General features: G+C 43.2%; 2 protein-coding genes across 2 annotated transcripts; one reads left to right on the top strand and one right to left on the bottom strand.

Moving 5' to 3' along the window:
* Positions 1-1,305: 1,305 nt before the first annotated feature.
* LOC123489090 (XK-related protein 9-like) lies at positions 1,306-6,045 on the bottom strand. Its single transcript, XM_045219785.1, has 5 exons — positions 5,765-6,045; positions 4,189-4,400; positions 3,600-3,665; positions 2,282-2,298; positions 1,306-1,788 (listed from the first exon to the last, which is right to left on the bottom strand). The coding sequence occupies exons 1-5, from the start codon at positions 6,043-6,045 to the stop codon at positions 1,306-1,308; spliced, it is 1,059 nt and encodes a 352-aa protein (XP_045075720.1).
* Positions 6,046-16,771: 10,726 nt separating this feature from the next.
* On the top strand, positions 16,772-21,554 carry LOC123489091 (translocating chain-associated membrane protein 1-like; the record flags this gene model as incomplete). Its single annotated transcript, XM_045219786.1, has 3 exons — positions 16,772-17,049; positions 19,606-19,669; positions 21,430-21,554. Coding segments are annotated over exons 1-3 (312 nt in total), but the record flags the coding sequence as incomplete, so codon positions are not given.
* Between the last annotated feature and the right edge of the window lie 777 nt (positions 21,555-22,331).

Genomic DNA, 22,331 nt, shown 5'->3' on the forward strand with positions numbered 1-22,331 from the left:
TATTCCCACGGGCTGCCGGTCTACATTACTTTAGCTAATATGGGGACAACGATGTAGGCTGGGTGTGGCGGTTATGACATGGTTTGGAAAGGTATTTTCTGCCTGGTCACATACAGCTGATGTGTTGTTCATTGAAGTCCACAAACGAAGGGAAAAGATGAGAGGAGGAGAGTGCATAGAGGCGAGAAGGAATACAACGTGGCTGCTATGAAATGAAAGTGAACTGTGTTTATGCGTGATCAGGGTAGTAGCAACCTCATGATGGGTATAGGGAAAATGTGAGTATCATGTAGTAGCCTAATCCTATCGCTGTTACATTAAACTGGGTGAATGGAATATGAATGACAGTCAGTCAACATGCTGTAATAGAAGAAGGCCATGCTCATAAAGAAATAAAATCGTCCTCCCTCATCATAAACGGCACTGAGCGCCACTGGTAGGAGCGTTGGTGGGTAGGAGCGTTGGGCCAGTAACCGAAAGGTTGCTGGATCGAATCCCTGAGCTGCCAATGTAAACATCTGCCCCTGAGCAAGGCAATTAACCCACTGTTCCCCGGGCGCCGATGACGTGGATGTCAATTAAGGCAGCCCCCCGCACCTCTGATTCAGAGGGGTTGGGTTAAATGCGGAAGACACATTTCAGTCGAATGCGTTCAGTTGTACAACTGACTAGCTATCCCGCTTTCCCTGGTATTGACATCACGAATCCACAGATAGGGGCTGTGTCTCAATATGTCCTCTTCCTTCATCTCAGCTGAGGACACCAGACCTGAAAGATATAGGCAATATGGTAGTGGCCAAATATCAGAGTCCCTTTTACCTGTTCAGGGCTTTCAGAGAAGAGACTTCGATCTCCTCGTGAGAATGATCACATTATATGATGTCACAAGACAACCTTAACAAAACCTGTCTAGCCTGCAGCGTTTACTGTAAAAGGAGCAGCAGCTGTTCGACTGGAGGAACAGAAACTGATAAGATAAAACCAAAGGCTGAGGTGACTTATAAACCAAAGGCTGAGGTGACTCATAAAACCAAAGGCTGACAGTCAGACTCCACCAACTAGACAGTCCACCAACCAGAGTTTTTGTCTTAGCAGTTACATTTCTCCAAACCATCCCTTTAGCTGTTTAACAAAACAAAGAGTCTGGGTGAAACCTTTGTTGTTTTTTTGAATTTTCTGACTGCCACTTTAACTCCTCCATTGAATATAAGCGGTAAATAGGAAGGTGAGCCTCAGAGCTGTAGGAAGTTGCTCATTCGCAGCATTGTATCTGGTTCTCTCTCCTGTCCCATGTGTCCATCCACCTCATCTGCCTCTAGACTCTTCCCTCTGGGGGTGGCAGACAGTATAATACAGGAGCAGACAGGCCAGCCCTAGAACAGTCCCTCCAAATATCAGCAGAGTCACCGGCCAGAAGTACTCAGTAGACTCGGCCTCTGGCCTCACCAGAACCAGCAGCAAGGGACCTGAGAGGTTCACTAACGCATAGAGGACGTAGTACACAGCCATCGGCCATCTTGTGTCCTGTCCTTTCACGTTAAAGAAGGTGAACACGAGGACGACTCCCACGATGGTCCGATAGAGCCTCTCTAGGCTTTTAGACGTGCAGAAGTCAGTGTGGACCCAATGGGCCCAGAGGGTCCCGGCCAGCCAGAGGACAGCCATACCCAGGGCACTGTACAGGCTGAGGATGAGGAAGAGGCTGAGGCTGAGGATGTGCGTGGAGATGGTCAGGAGCTTGTACATGAGGTAGAAGAAGGTAGGAAGGCCAGACGGCATCTCTTGGACCTAGGGGTGTTTTTATTATTATTATATATATATCAGTATATGATCATGTGATTATTATAATAATAATAATATGCCATTTAGCCAAACCATTTAGCCAAAGCGACTTACAGTCACTTTGCATACATTTTTTACGTATGGGTGGTCCCGGGGATCGAACCCACTACCATATATCAGTATATGATCATGTGATTATGTTATTCTATATTATTATACACTGCTCAAAAAAATAAAGGGAACACTAAAATAACACATCCTAGATCTGAATGAATGAAATAATCTTATTGAATACTTTTTTCTTTACATAGTTGAATGTACGGACAACAAAATCACACAAAATTTATAAATGGAAATCAAATGTATCAACCCATGGAGGTCTGGATTTGGAGTCACCCTCAAAATTAAAGTGGAAAACCACACTACAGGCTGATCCAACTTTGATGTAATGTCCTTAAAACAAGTCAAAATGAGGCTCAGTAGTGTGTGTGGCCTCCACGTGCCTGTATGACCTCCCTACAATGCCTGGGCATGCTCCTGATGAGGTGGCGGATGGTCTCTGAGGGATCTCCTCCCAGACCTGGACTAAAGCATCCGCCAACTCCTGGACAGTCTGTGGTGCAACGTGGCATTGGTGGATGGGCGAGACATGATGTCTCAGATGTGCTCAATTGGGTTCATGTCTGGGGAGCAGGCGGGCCAGTCCATAGCATCAATGCCTTCCTCTTGCAGGAACTGCTGACACACTCCAGCCACATGAGGTCTAGCATTGTCTTGCATTAGGAACCCAGGGCCAACCGCACCACCATATGGTCTCACAAGGGGTCTGAGGATCTCATCTCGGTACCTAATGGCAGTCAGGCTACCTCTGACGAGCACATGGAGGGCTGTGCGGCCCCCAAAGAAATGCCACCCCACACCATGACTGACCCACTGCCAAACCGGTCATGCTGGAGGATGTTGCAGGCAGCAGAACGTTCTCCACAGCGTCTCGAGACTCTGTCACGTCTGTCACATGCTCAGTGTGAACCTGCTTTCATCTGTGAAGAGCACAGGGCGCCAGTGGCGAATTTGCCCCTCTTGGTGTCCTCTGGCAAATGCCAAACGTCCTGCACGGTGTTGGGCTGTAAGCACAACCCCCACCTGTGGATGTCGGGCCCTCAACCACCCTCATGGAGTCTGTTTCTGACCGTTTGAGCAGACACATGCACATTTGTGGCCTGCTGGAGGTCATTTTGCAGGCCTCCTGCTCCTCCTTGCACAAGGCGGAGGTAGCAGTCCTGCTGCTGGGTTGTTGCCCTCCTACGGCCTCCTCCCGTCTCCTGATGTACTGGCCTGTCTCCTGTTAGCGCCTCCATGCTCTGGACACTACGCTGACAGACACAGCAAACCTTCTTGCAACAGCTCGCATTGATGTGCCATCCTGGATGAGCTGCACTACCTGAGCCACTTGTGTGGGTTGTAGACTCCGTCTCATGCTACCAATAGAGTGAAAGCACCGCCAGCATTCAAAAGTGACCAAAACATCAGCCAGGAAGCATAGGAACTGAGAAGTGGTCTGTGGTCACCACCTGCAAAACCAGTCCTTTATTGGGGGTGTCTTGCTAATTGCCTACAATTTCCACCTGTTGTCTATTCCATTTGCACAACAGCATGTGAAATGTATTGTCAATCAGTGTTGCTTCCTAAGTGGACAGTTTGATTTCACAGAAGTGTGATTGACTTGGAGTTACATTGTGTTGTTTAAGTGTTCCCTTAATTTTTTTGAGCAGTGTATTATGTATCGGTATTCTAATTACCTGGGGTAAGGATCGGGCGGAGACAGCGCCGGTAGTCCACTATGGCCCAGGCGATGTTGATGAATGAGCCCACCATGCAGATGCCTGGACAGGGGAAGATGAGACACGGATTAGAGAAGGATCTTAATATACTGGCATGTGAGAGACAGGCACGTGAGAGACAGGCACGTGAGAGACAGGCATGTGAGAGACACAGGCATGTGAGAGACACAGGGATGTGAGAGACACAGGCATGTGAGAGACACAGGCATGTGAGAGACAGGCATGTGAGAGACACAGGCAGTGAGAGACACAGGGATGTGAGAGACACAGGCATGTGAGAGACAGGCATGTGAGAGACAGGCATGTGAGAGACACAGGCATGTGAGAGACAGTCGTGTGACACATTTGAGGTTTGTGGTAGACACACTCACTCACAAGGAGAGCAGCAGACCAGAGGGTCTGGTTCTTGTGTGGTGTGGAGAGAAATGGGGAACTCAAACAAAAGTATCCAAAAAAAGTTGCGGCTACAGATTCTCACACACTCTCTCTCTCTCTCTCTCTCTCTGTCACACACACACACACACACACACACACACACACACACACACACACAGAGAGTACTCACATTGTAGTATGGACTTGTGTCCATGGCCCAGCAGGATGCACAGCTGGAGGAGGAGCTGAGGAACACTCTCCAGGAACGTCTCAAACAGTTTGAGCATGCTCAGATCGGTCGCCTGGCCAAACAGGGCCAGGTGGACCTCTCTGGAGCAGTCAACAGTCTCGGGTGACTTGGACCACACCACCCTGTATCCCGCCTTCAACAGGTGGTAGTACCTAATGGAGAGAGAGAGAGAGAGAGAGAGAGAGAGAGAGAGAGAGAGAGGAGAGAGAGGAGAGAGAGAGAGAGAGAGAGAGAGAGAGAGAGAGGAGAGGGAGAAAGAGGAGAGAGAGAGAGAGAGAGAGAGAGAGAGAGAGAGAGAGAGAGAGAGAGAGAGAGAGAGAGAGAGAGAGAGGAAGAGAGAGAGAGAGAGAGAGATGTGTGTTGGTATAGAGATAAACAGACTGCTGCAACCTGATTGGCTGAACGTGATACGCAACATCTGGGACTAGCATTTAGCCACTGTAGCATTGTGGTGGAAAACAGTGTTTCATTTAGAAAGTATGCATATTTTCCTCGCCTTTTCGACATTAAATCGAGTTAAGGAAGAAAATGTGCTACCTGAATGGATAATGTACGAACCGGTCCACGGGGTATACGAGGGTATAGCGGGGTGGGGGGGCATAGATTCCCTTTGGATGGTAAGATGAAACGACTCAATATCGCCATCTGCCGGCCTTTGGGCTGCAACTAACCAAAAATGTTGGGGAAGCCAACGTTATAACCGACTAACTTACTGGTAGCACGGTCTCTGGCTGCCAACAGAGTTGTGCTACACAGCAATCTAGCCATATCTTGTACATGCCTTTTGATTAAGCTGTGAAGCAGTGCATAGCATTGGTGATGTCAAAGGCAGGTGGTGTATTAAAAAAAAAAAAAATACATTTTAGCATGTCGTTAGCTTTTAACTTTTTTTGATTACATAAATGCTACAAAATTCACAAAAAAAAGTGACATTAGCTGATGAAGATTATCTCATAGAACAAACATATCAACAATACCATTGTTTTCAATTAACTCTGCAAGTCTTCCAACTATTGACTTTTTTTTATAACCACCACCATTTTGGCACCAAAACATTTACAACAAAGACATATCGATATTGTAAAAATAAATAAAAGTGTGTAAGAATGATATTTCATGCTGAAACCCTCATATTAAACACCAATGGTATTCACTAAATTGACGGTTTATATTTAGGAAAATGTTTTACAGCTTTGTCACTCTCTTTTTTATTTTAAATCATCTTATTCAATTATTTCCTATATTTTACGCATGATAAGGCCACAGAGAGGGCCAGAGATGATTTCAGACACCTGTGATAATCTGGAGTACCCAAAAGGGCCACTAGATGTCTTGTAATAATTTACATAAAATCCTTGAAAGTTACCCAAATTCTGGTAGTTTACTGGTAAACTTTGAGCGTTTCAGTAATACACCCTCCGTTTGCAACCCTAATCTTGTGAACGTCTCAAGCTAACATCGCTATAAAGTTGACAACAGATATAATAATCACATTTCACCTCACGTCTTCACATACCTGGTGAAGATGCCCATCTGCATGACATGGAGTCCAATCAGTCCTCCTCTGTTCATCCCAGATATCAGCCTGTCTCCACCAGGGTTAACCAGTGGGTTCCTCGTGTCATCTCTGTACCAGGAGTAGCTGAAGACCTGTGTGGCCGTTGACCCAATCACCACAAACAGTAGAGTCAGCCCAGCCCAGACCAGGTGTCCATTTAGGAAGTACTTCACTGCTAGTCCCACATCGGTCACAATGTCCACCAGGTAAAAGCCCAGTCCTATGAGGTACAGACCCATCGTGCTTTAGTGAACTCAGAGTCTGTTTGAAGCATGTTTGCTGGTCAGGTTTCACTAACTGAAAATCCTAACTTCCACTTAAATCAAATGTTCAGTTAGTCTCCCAGTGAAATCAATTCATGAGTAAGTGGAAATTGGTTTGCTAGATGTTGTGGGTGGTTGGCTGAGCTCGTTTTGGGAGTTGGTGGTTCTGGACTGGTTGCCTCAATGAACAATGTTCCGACAGGTCTGAGATTTCCGAGACTACCCTGTCCCCAAGAAGGTTTGAGATGACAAGATCATCATACCCTGTAAATGTATAGAAAAGTACAGAATATTATTAGGACAAAGAATCTGATATATAAGTATAATTTAGTCACGTGCATAATTGTGACACCATGAAACTATTCACAGATAAATAACATTTAAACATTCAAATCCATACGTTGCCGTGACTGTATATTCATTCAGATGACGTGGCCTGCTTCCCTGATTTTCCAATGCCCTTTCCCTGCTCTTTTCTCATCATAAAGAGAGATTAGGTAAGATAATAGACAAATAGAGGTAAGGTACTAGACTGCTGATAACATGTCCTGCCTAACAGCACTAATACACAGAGCTAATCAATCCGTTCATCTAACAGATGAGCTCTCCCTCCCTGTCATGTACAACGACATAACCTCCCGTAGGAAGGAGCTACTTGTTCTGTTTCTCTGGGTTTTTGTCTTTTTCAAAGTAAAGCCTTTTCAAACACAGCAACCAAATGGCAAGTCACTTTTTCACTGAAGGCCTACTTCTTCTGTCGAAAGTTCATTCAACAGTGCTCTTTATTATGCTAGTCAACCATCTGTCTCTCACTTCTCACCACATTTACAAGTTCCTCGATCATTCTAACTCTATCACTAGAAGTTGTCAGAACTTAGATTTTACTCAAAGTGATAAAAGACATAAGATCAGTCAAGTGAAACAGTAAATATTATTAGAACTAACGCATACCGGTACTCACTGGTGTCGTCACTACTCCAACTCTGCAGTCAAGTGAACAGGCACACGGCTCCAAAGTCTCTTTTCTAGAGCTCCACCCTAGTGGTGTCAACTGTAACCAACACCTAGCAAGCAATCATATGACATAATAGATTCATCACCTGGGCTGTGTGTGTGTGTGTGTGTGTGGTAGACCAGTGACATGTGAGTTGACTCGTGTGTGAGTGTGTGTGTGTGTGTGTGTGTGTGTGTGTGTGTGTGTGGCCACTGTACTAACAATGTGTGTGTGTGTGTGTGTGTGTGTGTGTGTGTGTGTGTGTGTGTGTGTGTGTGTGTGTGTGTGTGTGTGTGTGTGTGTGTGTGGCCACTGTACTAACAATTCACTTTTGGGAGACTTTTGTCTCAGCACCCCATTTCCCATTTCATGTTCACACACAGACAGACACGCACGCACACACAAGTCAACTCACGTCACTGGTCTACTGCACACCACAAAGGGAAGTACACATTCTCAAAATTGTGGAGATTCCGTTTCAGGGTTTGGGTGTGCCAATGATGTCACTCATCACGCATTCTAAGAATTCTTTCAGAGCGTCGGTGCACGTGTGTGTTTGGGTGTGTGTACTTTGTGTGTACTTTGTGTGTACTTTGTGTGTACTTTGTGTGTACTTTGTGTGTACTTTGTGTGTACAAAGGGAGACCAAGAAAGAGATGAATCAGTGAGTTAGAATAAATCATACATTAAGTGTACTTGAGTAAAATCACACAATGTTCTCACAGGGTTCATCAAGACCTAGTGCTGAGCGATTAGTGCTTTTTGAGGTCGGTTCGGTTTCGGTTCGACTATAAAAAATTTTTTAAAAAGTTTTTGATTTCATTTTCGATCATTTTTTTAAACATGAAATGCACTATGCATTATGTGGGATGAATGCTGTAACAACACAGAATACAACTATTAATAAAAGTCCCATGATGGTAGTGACTGGCCATTATTATCACTTAGTAACCATCATTTATTCACTTTACTTTACTTTAATAAGATATTTCAGTTGTTGTGGATATTACATTAGTTTTATTTGCTGACTTTATTATTTCATTCCAAGTCATCATCTCATCTCTACAGAGCTGCTGCCTATACTATCTGACTAAATCACTATTTTAGTAGTTCTTCAAAGTAAATAAGACGTACTTTTATAACCTGCTTATTACCAACTATCAATCACTTAGATCATGTATTTTCAGATAGAGATACCTGCCAAGCAACAGCTGCTCTCTATATCCCCTCATGATTACACCTTCTTGTCTCCCTCTCTGTGTGTGCCCCACACTAACTAAGAAAACACGGACCGGACAAGTAGGCACGCAATGGATTGTGGTCATTGTAGTTAATTATCATGTTTTATGCACTAAATATAATAGAATACTGGCCTATTGAAAACTACAACTCCATACTACATCGTACAGTTCAGGCTGGATCTGATTTATCTCTGGAGAAACTGTGCAATGTGCGCATTCAGCTCACAGAAAAATTATATGAAAGGGAATTAAACTAATTTAACCGTGTTAGATTAATTTGGATTTTAAGAATAATGACTAAAGGATTTCACCCCAAACACAGTATAAATGTTGGAATTATCATGTAGTGTCAACCCACTAACAGAGGGGCGGTACTAAACATTCAAGGGGAAGGGGGCGGAAACTGTTTAGAAAAGTCACCTAAAGGTGGGAGGAGTCAAGTTTAGGAGGTATAAAATCGTATGTTTGTGTTTTTGGCGCCAGAGCTCTCCATGAATAAATATACAGATAAATACTTGTGGGTTGTGGACCTTGAATCATTGATGATTAAAACCAGAGCCTTACAACCTCTGGTAATGATTCAAGCTTAGGTTGAATTAGAGATAGAAATTCACATGACAAACCGACTTTGGTTAATTGGTTTAAAAACGGAAAAATAACCGACATATCAAGACCATACTGCAGTGCGTTTTCACCATTCTGCCCTTCAAATGCAGGAGCAGTTATATTGTCTGTTGGTCTGTCTGGTCTGTCTGTCTGTCTGTCTGTCTGTCTGTCTGTCTGTCTGTCTGTCTGTCTGTCTGTCTGTCTGCCTATCAGTCTGTCTGTCTGTCTGTCTGTCTGCCGTTCTGTCTGTCTGTCATTCTGTCTGTCTGTCTGTCTGTCGTTCTGTCTGTCTGTCTGTCTGTCGTTCTGTCTGTCTGTCTGTCTGTCTGTCGTTCTGTCTGTCTGTCTGTCTGTCTGTCTGTCGTTCTGCCTGTCGTTCTGTCTGTCTGTCTGTCTGTCTGTCTGTCTGTCGTTCTGTCTGTCTGTCTGTCTGTTCGTTTGTCTGTCTGTCTGTCTGTCTGTCTGTCTGTCTGTCTGTCTGTCTGTCTGTCTGTCTGTCTGTCTGTCATTCTGTCTGTCTGTCTGTCTGTTGTTCTGCCTGTCTGTCTGTCTGTCTGTCTGTCTGTCATTCTGTCTGTCTGTCTGTCTGTCTGTCTGTCGTTCTGCCTGTCTGTCTGTCTGTCTGTCTGTCTGTCTGTCTGTCTGTCTGTCTGTATGTCTGTCGTTCTGTCTGTCTGTCTGTCTGTCTGTCGTTCTGTCTGTCTGTCTGCTGTATGTCTGTCTGTCTGTCACTGGTCTGTCTCTCTGGTCTGTGTCTCTTAACACTGTTAATTTCTGAGATATTATTCTCCAAGGATCTGACCCTAATTAGTTTGAAGGAAATTAAAGAGCAAACTTAAAGTATTGCACAACTCAACAACACTACTTTATTCAAATGTGGGTTGTTCTAATCTACTCAAATGCACCTTTTTCTGGGTCACACAGAAGACACAGTTCAGTATTGTAACACCTATTCTAACCACAGGTTCTAGGCCAATTTATAGGAAACAGTCAGATGTCCAACAGGATCTATAAAACAGGCAGATATATCCATTTTTAAAAAGCAAAATGGTTGCTCTCACCCAAATACACTTGTACAGAGACAGTGAAGCACAAACTCCACTCTCACCTAAACAAGTCTAAGGGGGTCGTCACTAGTTAGAGTCCCAGGGGAAACACTGATCAAAGCTATGGTTCCTAACCTGTCACAACCCTGTTAATTGGACTTGCTCAACTCCTTCGTCCTCTCTCACCATCCTTTCTCGTCTCCTTTTGAAAAAGGTCAAAGGTAATCGAGGAGAGCGGCGAGGGAGAGGAACGTGGGTCAAAAATGCACTTGCATGAAAAGAGACTTCTTCTTCATTTGCGTGTCATCAGGCAAATGGCGTTTACAGGGTGGATCCCAAAATAAATGTGTAAAGTGATAAGATTAAGTTAGTTGTGCAAGTCATTTTATAGATCAATGATAAGTAGCCTGTTGTTGCAGCCTTACCGCACAAATGGAAGAGGAAAGTGGAAGGGGGAGAAAGTAAGGAACTTGTCTGTCGGCCTTGCATTAAAGAACATCATTGGTTAAGGAAAACTGTGAAAAATAAAAAAGTATACCAGTTTAATTTAAGGACCAAAGGATTGACAGCCCTCCCATATAGATTGCAAAATAGTTGGGAAGAGATTTTTGACGTACCGATCCCATGGCATAGTGTTTATGAACGATACGCAAAAACGACACCGGATTCAAAACTTAGAATCTTTCAATATAAATTACTATATAAAATTCTTGCTACCAATAGAATGTTATTTATATGGGGGATACAATCTTCCCAGCTCTGCAGATTTTGCTGCGAAGAGACAGAATCATTAGATCATTTGTTTTGGTACTGTCCATTTTGTAGCTTGTTTTTGGACACAGGTCCAGGAATGGCTAAGGGATTGCAATATTTACCTGGAGCTAACCTTGCAGATAGCATTACTGGGTGATCTGATAAGTCATAGTCAATCGATCAATAATATAATAATAATTTTAGCAAAAATGTTTATTTTCAATTCACAATCTGTAGAAACAATGAGAATAGAAAGGTTCAGAACATTTGTAAAACATCACAGTACAGTTGAAAATATATGGCAAATAGAAATCCAATATGGATGGTGTTAAGAGATAGATGGGAGGTGTTGAATGGAGCTGAAGGATGGGACTAATAAAAACTAACAACAAATAATAACAAGACAACTAATAATGTAAACATACTGTGTCCATAATAAGTATATAGGTTGGGAGCTTTTGTGAAAGAGCACAGTTAGAAAGATATGGCATATAGAAGCAAACCGGATGGACATCATGAAAATGATCGGAGAGGTTGAGAGTAGAAGAAGTTCAGGAGAAAAAACAAACAAAATATAATTATTGTAAAATTGACTGTGTCCATAGAATGTAGATAGTAGGTATAAGCTGGAAGTAGAGGCCTAAGCATTGTTGTTCACTAGTTTACTCCAATTAGGGAAAGGGTGGTGGGGTTGGAAAGTAATAAAGGGGAATATATTTTTTAAAGGATATGTATGTGTATGTATGTATGTATGTATATATGTATGTATGTGTGTATGTATATGTGTATATATATATATATATATATATATATATACACACTGCTAAAAAAAATAAAGGGAACACTAAAATAACACATCCTAGATCTGAATGAATGAAATAATCTTATTAAATACTTTTTTATTTACATAGTTGAATGTGCTGACAACAAAATCACACAAAAATTATCAATGGAAATCAAATTTATCAACCCATGGAGGTCTGGATTTGGAGTCACCCTCAAAATTAAAGTGGAAAACCACACTACAGGCTGATCCAACTTTGAAGTAATGTCCTTAAAACAAGTCAAAATGAGGCTCAGTAGTGTGTGTGGCCTCCACGTGCCTGTATGACCTCCCTACAATGCCTGGGCATGCTCCTGATGAGGTGGCGGATGGTCTCCTGAGGGATCTCCTCCCAGACCTGGACTAAAGCATCCGCCAACTCCTGGACAGTCTGTGGTGCAACGTGGCGTTGGTGGATGGAGCGAGACATGATGTCCCAGATGTGCTCAATTGGATTCAGGTCTGGGGAACGGGCGGGCCAGTCCATAGCATCAATGCATGGAACTGCTGACACACTCCAGCCACATGAGGTCTAGCATTGTCTTGCATTAGGAGGAACCCAGGGCCAACCGCACCAGCATATGGTCTCACAAGGGGTCTGAGGATCTCATCTCGGTACCTAATGGCAGTCAGGCTACCTCTGGCGAGCACATGGAGGGCTGTGCGGCCCCCCAAAGAAATGCCACCCCACACCATGACTGACCCACCGCCAAACCGGTCATGCTGGAGGATGTTGCAGGCAGCAGAACGTTCTCCACGGCGTCTCCAGACTCTGTCACGTCTGTCACGTGCTCAGTGTGAACCTGCTTTCATCTGTGAAGAGCACAGGGCGCCAGTGGCGAATTTGCCAATCTTGGTGTTCTCTGGCAAATGCCAAACGTCCTGCACAGTGTTGGGCTGTAAGCACAACCCCACCTGTAGACGTCGGGCCCTCATACCACCCTCATGGAGTCTGTTTCGGACCGTTTGAGCAGACACATGCACATTTGTGGCCTGCTGGAGGTCATTTTGCAGGGCTCTGGCAGTGCTCCTCCTGCTCCTCCTTACACAAAGGCGGAGGTAGCAGTCCTGCTGCTGGGTTGTTGCCCTCCTACGGCCTCCTCCACGTATCCTGATGTACTGGCCTGTCTCCTGGTAGCACCTCCATGCTCTGGACACTACGCTGACAGACACAGCAAACCTTCTTGCCACAGCTCGCATTGATGTGCCATCCTGGATGAGCTGCACTACCTGAGCCACTTGTGTGGGTTGTAGACTCCGTCTCATGCTACCACTAGAGTGAAAGCACCGCCAGCATTCAAAAGTGACCAAAACATCAGCCAGGAAGCATAGGAACTGAGAAGTGGTCTGTGGTCACCACCTGCAAAACCAGTCCTTTATTGGGGGGTGTCTTGCTAATTGCCTATAATTTCCACCTGTTGTCTATTCCATTTGCACAACAGCATGTGAAATGTATTGTCAATCAGTGTTGCTTCCTAAGTGGACAGTTTGATTTCACAGAAGTGTGATTGACTTGGAGTTACATTGTGTTGTTTAAGTGTTCCCTTTATTTTTTTGAGCAGTGTATATATATGTATGTGTATGTGTATATATATATACATATATATATATATATATAAATAAACATGGGGGATTGGAAGTGTTGCAGACAATTACATTGATAGAAGTTACAATCTATCTGCAATATTAAGCTGATCCCCTTAAAAAAATTAAAAAATACAATAAAAAGTAGCCTATTGTTTTTAAGCAGGTCCGTGTTTTTCTCCTTTGATGAAACAGAAGCTGATTCAAAGGGTGTGTGGCAGATTTCAAAACTCTTCCGCGAAGGACTCAGGTAGGATACACATCACTATCCTCGATGAAAGGTGGCTGTCGAGGAGGGGAGGACACTCTTCCGTTTGCCTACTAACGAATTGACATCTCCTCTACCACTTTCACGGAGGAAAGAGGACAGACTTTTGCCCAAATGAGAAAAGGCCTCTGCCTAGGCTATCGTGAGGCTATTGTTGTATTTTACAGAACATTATAAGGAAATACTTCATATGGATAGTCCCAAGTAGATGGTTTGTAGATGTTCAATAACTCAACATTTCAACTAACTGTCTACTAAACCCTTATCCTAAACTTAAAATGAAATGTTTAATCAAAGTATGGTGTCACACTGTGAAACGAATTGCAGATGTATTCCTCTTGAAAACCATTCTCCTCTGTAGGGTATTCAGCGGTTACATTCGCCCACGGTGGCTGCGTGTGAACTACAATTCTGACGCTGTGTTTTAATGTTTTAGAAGCGTCAATAATCATCGCTCTTGAAAGGGTTTTTGAAACATATGCTGATATGCCCCTTATCTTTAAAATCAGCAAAAAATAATATTTCAAATAGAAAAAGATACACTTCCTGTAGCAGTTTAGCACACATCCATTCGCTGTGTGCCTCCAGTTGACAAGCTACACTTCCTCCCCAGTTAGCTGACACACAGGTGTTCGGAGCACGCTAGATAGCTAATTAGCACAGGTGTTCGGATCACGCTAGATAGCTAATTAGCACAGGTGTTCGGATCACGCTAGATAGCTAATTAGCACAGGTGTTCGGATCACGCTAGATAGCTAATTAGCACAGGTGTTCGGATCACGCTAGATGGCTAATTAGCACAGGTGTTCGGATCACGCTAGGTGGCTAATTAGCACAGGTGTTCGGAGCACGCTAGATAGCTAATTAGCACAGGTGTTCGGATCACGCTAGATAGCTAATTAGCACAGGTGTTCGGATCACGCTAGATGGCTAATTGTACAGGTGTTCGAGCACGCTAGGTGGCTAATTAGCACAGGTGTTCGAGCACGCTAGATAGCTAATTAGCACAGGTGTTCGGATCACGCTAGATAGCTAATTAGCACAGGTGTTCGGATCACGCTAGATGGCTAATTAGCACAGGTGTTCGGATCACGCTAGATAGCTAATTACACAGGTGTTCGGATCACGCTAGATAGCTAATTAGCACAGGTGTTCGGATCACGCTAGATGGCTAATTAGCACAGGTGTTCGGATCACGCTAGGTGGCTAATTAGCACAGGTGTTCGGAGCACGCTAGATAGCTAATTAGCACAGGTGTTCGGATCACGCTAGATAGCTAATTAGCACAGGTGTTCGGATCACGCTAGATGGCTAATTAGCACAGGTGTTCGGAGCACGCTAGGGTGGCTAATTAGCACAGGTGTTCGGAGCACGCTAGATAGCTAATTAGCACAGGTGTTCGGATCACGCTAGATAGCTAATTAGCACAGGTGTTCGGATCACGCTAGATGGCTAATTAGCACAGGTGTTCGGAGCACGCTAGGTGGCTAATTAGCACAGGTGTTCGGAGCACGCTAGATTGCTAATTAGCACAGGTGTTCGGAGCACGCTAGATAGCTAATTAGCACAGGTGTTCGGATCATGCTAGATGGCTAATTAGCACAGGTGTTCGAGCACGCTAGATAGCTAATTAGCACAGGTGTTCTGAGCACGCTAGGTGGCTAATTAGCACAGGTGTTCGGATCACGCTAGATGGCTAATTAGCACAGGTGTTCGGAGCACGCTAGATGGCTAATTAGCACAGGTGTTCGGAGCACACTAGATAGCTAATTAGCACAGGTGTTCGGAGCACACTAGATAGCTAATTAGCACAGGTGTTCGGAGCACACTAGATAGCTAATTAGCACAGGTGTTCGGAGCACACTAGATGGCTAATTAGCACAGGTGTTCGGAGCACGCTAGGTGGCTAATTAGCACAGGTGTTCGGAGCACGCTAGGTGGCTAATTAGCACAGGTGTTCGGAGCACGCTAGGTGGCTAATTAGCACAGGTGTTCGGAGCACGCTAGGTGGCTAATTGCACAGGTGTTCGGAGCACGCTAGGTGGCTAATTAGCACAGGTGTTCGGAGCACGCTAGGTGGCTAATTAGCACAGGTGTTCGGAGCACGCTAAGTGGCTAATTAGCTACAGGTGTTCGAGCACGCTAGGTGGCTAATTAGCACAGGTGTTCGGAGCACGCTAGGTGGCTAATTAGCACAGGTGTTCGGAGCACGCTAGGTGGCTAATTAGCACAGGTGTTCGGAGCACGCTAGGTGGCTAATTAGCACAGGTGTTCGGAGCACGCTAGGTGGCTAATTAGCACAGGTGTTCGGAGCACGCTAGGTGGCTAATTAGCACAGGTGTTTGGAGCACGCTAGGTGGCTAATTAGCACAGTTAGAGCTATAACATGGAGACATGGCCGTGTTGGCACACTAACCCTATACAGGGTTATACACTAACCCCTATGTTGGCACACTAACCCTATACAGGGTTATACACTAACCCCTATGTTGGCACATCTAACCCTATACAGGGTTATACACTAACCCCCTATGTTGGCACACTAACCCTATACAGGGTTATACACTAACCCCTATGTTGGCACACTAACCCTATACAGGGTTATACACTAACCCCTATGTTGGCACACTAACCCTATACAGGGTTATACACTAACCCCTATGTTGGCACACTAACCCTATACAGGGTTATACACTAACCCCTATGTTGGCACACTAACCCTATACAGGGTTATACACTAACCCCTATGTTGGCACACTAACCCTATACAGGGTTATACACTAACCCCCTATGTTGGCACACTAACCCTATACAGGGTTATACACTAACCCCTATGTTGGCACACTAACCCTATACAGGGTTATACACTAACCCCTATGTTGGCACACTAACCCTATACAGGTGTGTAGTAATTTAACCTTTTTTTTTTCTCTTATGTCTTCAATGTTTAACATTCAGAACTAGCGTTGGGGCTCTTAACAAAAATGCCCCTGGCCAGAAGATTGTAGCATTGATAGGCGCTAAAGGTAGTTAGAGTCTATGAATGGGTTAGTATTCATCATGCTCCCTTAATGCACGGAAATAACATGCCTTGGTTGTCTTTTTTTTCTCCACTTATCCAGGAAATCCTGTTAAAGGTTGTGATTTAATATATCTTATCCATGAGATCTTTAAAATGGTTTCGATTGAATATCGCCTGCGCGGTTGTGTAGAGGAAGGCACATAAAACCAATGGTCTTTGCACTCCAGACATGTAGGGGGCGGTAAACCGCTCAGGCAACGTCTAGCCCTGTGCGTAGGGTTAAAGCCGCTCTACCGGCAACGCGCGTCGGCTGGATCCTCCCACAAGAAGAAGAGTAACTCGCTATTCATTTGCTGGCCCGTGTTTGAGCGTGAGAGAGGAGCAGGAAGAAGACTGGAGCCTTGCTTTAGAGCTGACGAAGACGGACAGATAACAATACCGAATACTTAGTCATACATATTCAGGCTCTGCTTTTGAGTCGCGCCGGCCGCTTAAAGTTCCCTTTTGGAAGCCGTCCAAAATGGGGATCCGCAAAAAGACCAACAAGAACCCGCCGGTGTTGAGCCACGAGTTTATCATCCAGAACCATGCAGATATTGTTTCCTGTGTTGCTATGTTATTCCTCCTCGGGTTGATGTTTGAGGTAGGTCTTAGTCCGCAGGTTGGCGTGGTCTGTGGTGCAATAAGAGCTAAGCTTTCCAAATAATGAGCCTTGTAAAGTTACAACGTGTCAACTCAACTGGGGAGAGTAGATGATGCTGAACCGTCACGTCAGCCTCTTGAAAATGGACATGGGCTGATCAACTCTTTCTACGCCACTTCATCTATTGACTAATCTATAGTTTCTCTGCTTTCTAGTGTCTCTATTGTAAAATCCATTTGAGTTGCAGTAGTGTCTTTTTTTAGTTGAAAAGGCGTGTAGTGGCCTAGAGTTATTATAGATGTAAAACTGCCCACCATCTCCATCTGGTTGCTTTATGGTTCCTTTCTAGTCTAGGAGCCACTTGTAAATTTAGAATAATTTGGTCTACCTCGCATTGCAATCGTTGGGGCAACAATGTAACAACTGGAACGCTACATATATTCTGCGATTGTAACATTTAAGCGGTTACAATGTTACGGTTTCGCTGGATACACTATTGTAAAAGACAGTCCCACATGGATACTTTTACTAGTGTTGTGCAGCAGCTCAAATGATGACGTCACGGTGGTATGGTAATGAAGAAACCTTCAAAATAAAAGCCTGTTTCAAAACGTTGCAATGTGAGTAACTTTTTAAAAGATATTGAATTTGAATCAATGGACAGTAGTAAATTATCAAAACAAAATATGGTTTTATAAACATTTTATAAGACCAATAATGAAAACTATATGTTGACAGTGATATGATGAGAATATTGACTTGTAGAGACGTTTTCTACCCGTCACCGCTAAACTGGGGTGGAAAATATTCAGTAGAGTCTTTACTAACCAGATATGTCTAGTTTGAGGGGGACTGTGTCATAAATACCCTTCAGCACTTCGCTCTCCACCCCCTCCGTAGCGTCCAATACATTACATGCCAGATAGTTTAACTGATAAGGAACATGTACACACTGTAAATGATTGTGAAGATGACTTAGATAAACAGACGATAATCCAAAACATAGATATAGAACCATTGATAAGCAAGGAAACACTTGAGTCTAATGAGCCTGAGGATGAAGTAGATAATCAGCAAGGACACAGTCCTGTGTTGTCATCTGAAGCAACTTTTGATTAATTTCTGCGGGAAATTCCAAGTGTTTACTCGGACCCTTGATGAATGGGAAAAGTTCCATTTCACAAAGAGGCGTCAGGAATGTTCAAAGATATAGCAGGGAGGGCTTGTTGCAGCAACTGTAAAGGAATCAAATCCCTACAATTCTTTTTAGGAATCACCACTTTTCCATGAGTTTAAAAAAAAGACAGTGAAAACAGGACAGAACCATTGCTTCAACAGAGGCTTCACAACAGCGATATGTGTGACATTGCAAAATCTTTTTGTGAAGGAAATGCTACCTGCTGATTTCTTAGCCAATTATTTCCTCCACATTCACAGTTTATGCTCTCAACAAAAAAAAATCTGTTTGACACACTATTGAGTAATTCCAATAACATATATTTGTATTTTATTAAAAGTGTATTTATTTAAATATAGCCTAGACAATAGCTTTCAACACACCAGTATTTGTGTAAACTTTCAAAATAAATGCTGGAATGAAAAAATGTCAAATTATCAATTTCTTTTTTTCAAAGGTGGTACCAATGTTGTGAAAAACTTGTACTGAACTAGTGTGGCAAAAATTCCATATTCCCAAAGTTTAGCAAGTCTTTGCAGAGGGACTCTTATTTTGAAGGGTAAATCCGAGATCGTGCTACCAGCATCATATCCTGCTGCTAGGAGAACGGTAATGATACTTTTTATGCGCAGATCAAGTGTTACGTGGCAATCACTGGGCGATTGTGAGCGCCGTCATCATTCGCGTGTAACCCCGCTCATTCGAAAAACTTAAAATGTTGTATTCAGTAAAAGTCCCAAGAATCGCAATTCCTTTACAAATTGAACCCCTTACGTTTTAAAACAATTAGTGTTTTAAAAATTTATTGTTTGGTTTACACTGATTTTTTTTTTTTTTTTTTTGCATTGCGTTGACTAGAGGCGTTCTGGGAGTTTGAGTTCCTGTGCCTTGATGTGCTGTAGTCACATTGATGACGCAAAACGAGTGTAGCTACTTTATCACAACTGAGTTCTGCAAATGTTATAGTTATGAATCAGTCTTGCCATATTTGTAAAATTTCAAACCTCAAGAAGTCAAGAAGAGTTCATATGAGGGCACATATGTTTTGAAGTCCAAATCACCAGTTGTCCATTCAGGTCTCACCTGTTGTATTGGATTGAATGGTTTGCACACTAAACATGTGTTTCTGTCTATTGTTGTTACATCAATCTACAACGCTACTGGTTTATTTTTAGCAGGCTATGCCACAGTAGGCGACCCACAGAGAGGGAACAGATAATGAGAATCATGTTGTGGTTTGCTTTAGGCAATGACTCAAATAGAAGCCCCTGGAAGCGGGGCTCTGAGGTCAAAAGTAGTGCGCTATATAGGGAATAGGGTGGCATTTGGGACACAGCCCTGTCTAACCAATCCTGTCCCTTGACCCCTCCGTGATGCAGGTCACCTCGAAGGTTGCAGTGCTGTTCATCACTGTCCAATACAACGTTACCATCTCTGCAAACGGTGAGTTTAACTTTATAGTGGCCCCCATATTAACTTTTATCCATTTTTTACTGGGTCAAAAATGTATGCTCAAATCGACGAGATCCGGTATGAGGTTGTCTCCACTTCCTCTTTGCTTTCATAACATTTTTTCGTGAAATTTTATTTAGAATTAATGACAAGGCAAAAAATTGCCTCATGACATCTCCATTTCTTATCCACCTTTTCTTCAGTGTCCTGGAACTAGTTTAACTGTTATCCAGTCAGTGTAGAAACTTTGACTAGCGCCTATAACTAGACTCTACGTGTAGTTCTAGAATCAGAAGGCTTCTCCTGTGGGTTCTAGAATAGAACTCTACTCTATGGCCTTCCACTTCCAGAACACCTTTTCTTTCAGAGCTCTCTTTTTATTCTTCTCTCTGTGGCGCACATTTAGTCTTCCTGATTTATAATGTTCTCGTGTTAGGTTGGCCTGGAAGGATTGGGGCTAGGGTTTAATACAGGCCGGCATCACAGCCTCTTCTGTGTCCCAAATGGCACCCTATTCCCTATGTAGTGACTACTTTAACCAGAGCCCATTGGGTAGTGCACTACACGTAGGGAAGTAAGATTAATTAACGTTTTCACAAACTCCTGTTACAGACTTTCTTAATAGTGGAGCTCCTAACTAATACCCTAGCAGTTCTACTTCCTGCTCACTTTACTCTAGCAGTTCTACTTCCTGGTCTACTTAATCCTAGCAGTTCTACTTCCTGGTCTACTTTACTCCTAGCAGTTCTACTTCCTGGTCTACTTTACTCCCTAGTTCTACTTCCTGCTCTACTTTACTCTAGCAGTTCTACTTCCTGCTCTACTTAATCCTAGCAGTTCTACTTCCGCTCTACTTTACTCCCTAGCAGTTCTACTTCCTGGTCTACTTTACTCCTAGCAGTTCTACTTCCTGCTCTACTTTAATCCTAGCAGTTCTACTTCCTGGTCTACTTAATCCTAGCAGTTCTACTTCCTGGTCTACTTTACTCCTAGCAGTTCTACTTCCTGCTCTACTTAATCCTAGCAGTTCTACTTCCTGCTCTTCTTTGCTTTATTTAAAGTCATGTACGAGGTGCTGATGGAATGTACTTCATGATGTCAGATTTTATTTGAAGAGCAGATATTGTTGTCAGCCTACGTACCAAATGGTTTTGCACCCAATTCCAGACATGGTGCACTACTTTGATCAGAGCCCTATGGACCCTGGTCAAAGTAGTGCACTACATAGGAATAGGGTGCCATTTGGTATGCAGATTCAGTTTACGGTGCTCATAAGCCCTCTGTCATTTATTAACAGGTTGATATATATCTTTCAGTTAAATTACTTCAGTAGCAGGTCAGGCGGCTCTTTTGTAGATGTGTGTGTGAATAGATAGATAGATAGCATGGTATGTGCTTCTTAAAGTATCCATGAAGGCCTTATAAAGGGTTTTTGAAACCTTCAAAAATGCTTCATGTAAGTTGTTTGTCTAAAGTGAGTCCTGGGTGGTTTAGTGGTTAGTACCGGCTCCTACAGTGGGGTTCAATCTGGCCCACTACAGTTTGACACACCCTCCCTATCTGTCTATCTATCCCCCCGTCTGCCCTCTGTCCAAGTCACATACAAAACATCATATATTTAAAAAGTATAATTGTAACGATGTGTGCATCGCCCATCAGAGGGCCAAGAAGAGACCGTAGGGAACAACGTCTAATAAATGATATAAGGCATCTATGAAGGTTTATGAAGGCTTCATGTGTCTCCCTATCAGAGGGCCAATCAGAGGAGAGCGTAGTGAATCACTTCCACCACGGTCTGAAGGATCTGGCTACAGTGTTCTTCTACATGCTGGTCGCAATCATCATGCACGCCATCATCCAGGAGTATGTTCTGGACGTAAGTACTCGCACTCAGACACACACACACACACTCAGACACACACACACACACGCACACATTTTGTATGCTTGTTTTCTCAAAAGTGTATGTAATAGCCAGATCAGTAATCAGCTCTTTTACAGACAAACGTCAGCCACTTGACAGTTTGACGTACTGGCATTGTTATTGTTCTTCTGACAACTGGATGATAATAACTGATTACCTCTAACCTCTCTGTTTTATCTATAACTGATGACCTCTAACCTCTCTGTTTTATCTATAACTGATGACCTCTAACCTCTCTGTTTTATCTATAACTGATTACCTCTAACCTCTCTGTTTTTATCTATAACTGATTACCTCCTAACCTCTCTGTTTTATCTATAACTGATGACCTCTAACCTCTCTGTTTTATCTATAACTGATTACCTCTAACCTCTCTGTTTTATCTGTAACTGATTACCTCTAACCTCTCTGTTTTACCTATAACTGATAACCTCTCTGTTTTATCTATAACTGATTACCTCTAACCTCTCTGTTTTATCTATAACTGATTACCTCTAACCTCTCTGTTTTATCTATAACTGATTACCTCTAACCTCTCTGTTTTATCTATAACTGATTACCTCTAACCTCTCTGTTTTATCTGTAACTGATTACCTCTAATCTCTCTGTTTTATCTATAACTGATTACCTCTAACCTCTCTGTTTTATCTATAACTGATAACCTCTCTGTTTTATCTATAACTGATTACCTCTAACCTCTCTGTTTTATCTATAACTGATTACCTCTAA

Source organism: Coregonus clupeaformis, unplaced genomic scaffold (assembly GCF_020615455.1).
Source record: "Coregonus clupeaformis isolate EN_2021a unplaced genomic scaffold, ASM2061545v1 scaf2743, whole genome shotgun sequence".
Lineage (NCBI taxonomy): Eukaryota > Metazoa > Chordata > Actinopteri > Salmoniformes > Salmonidae > Coregonus > Coregonus clupeaformis.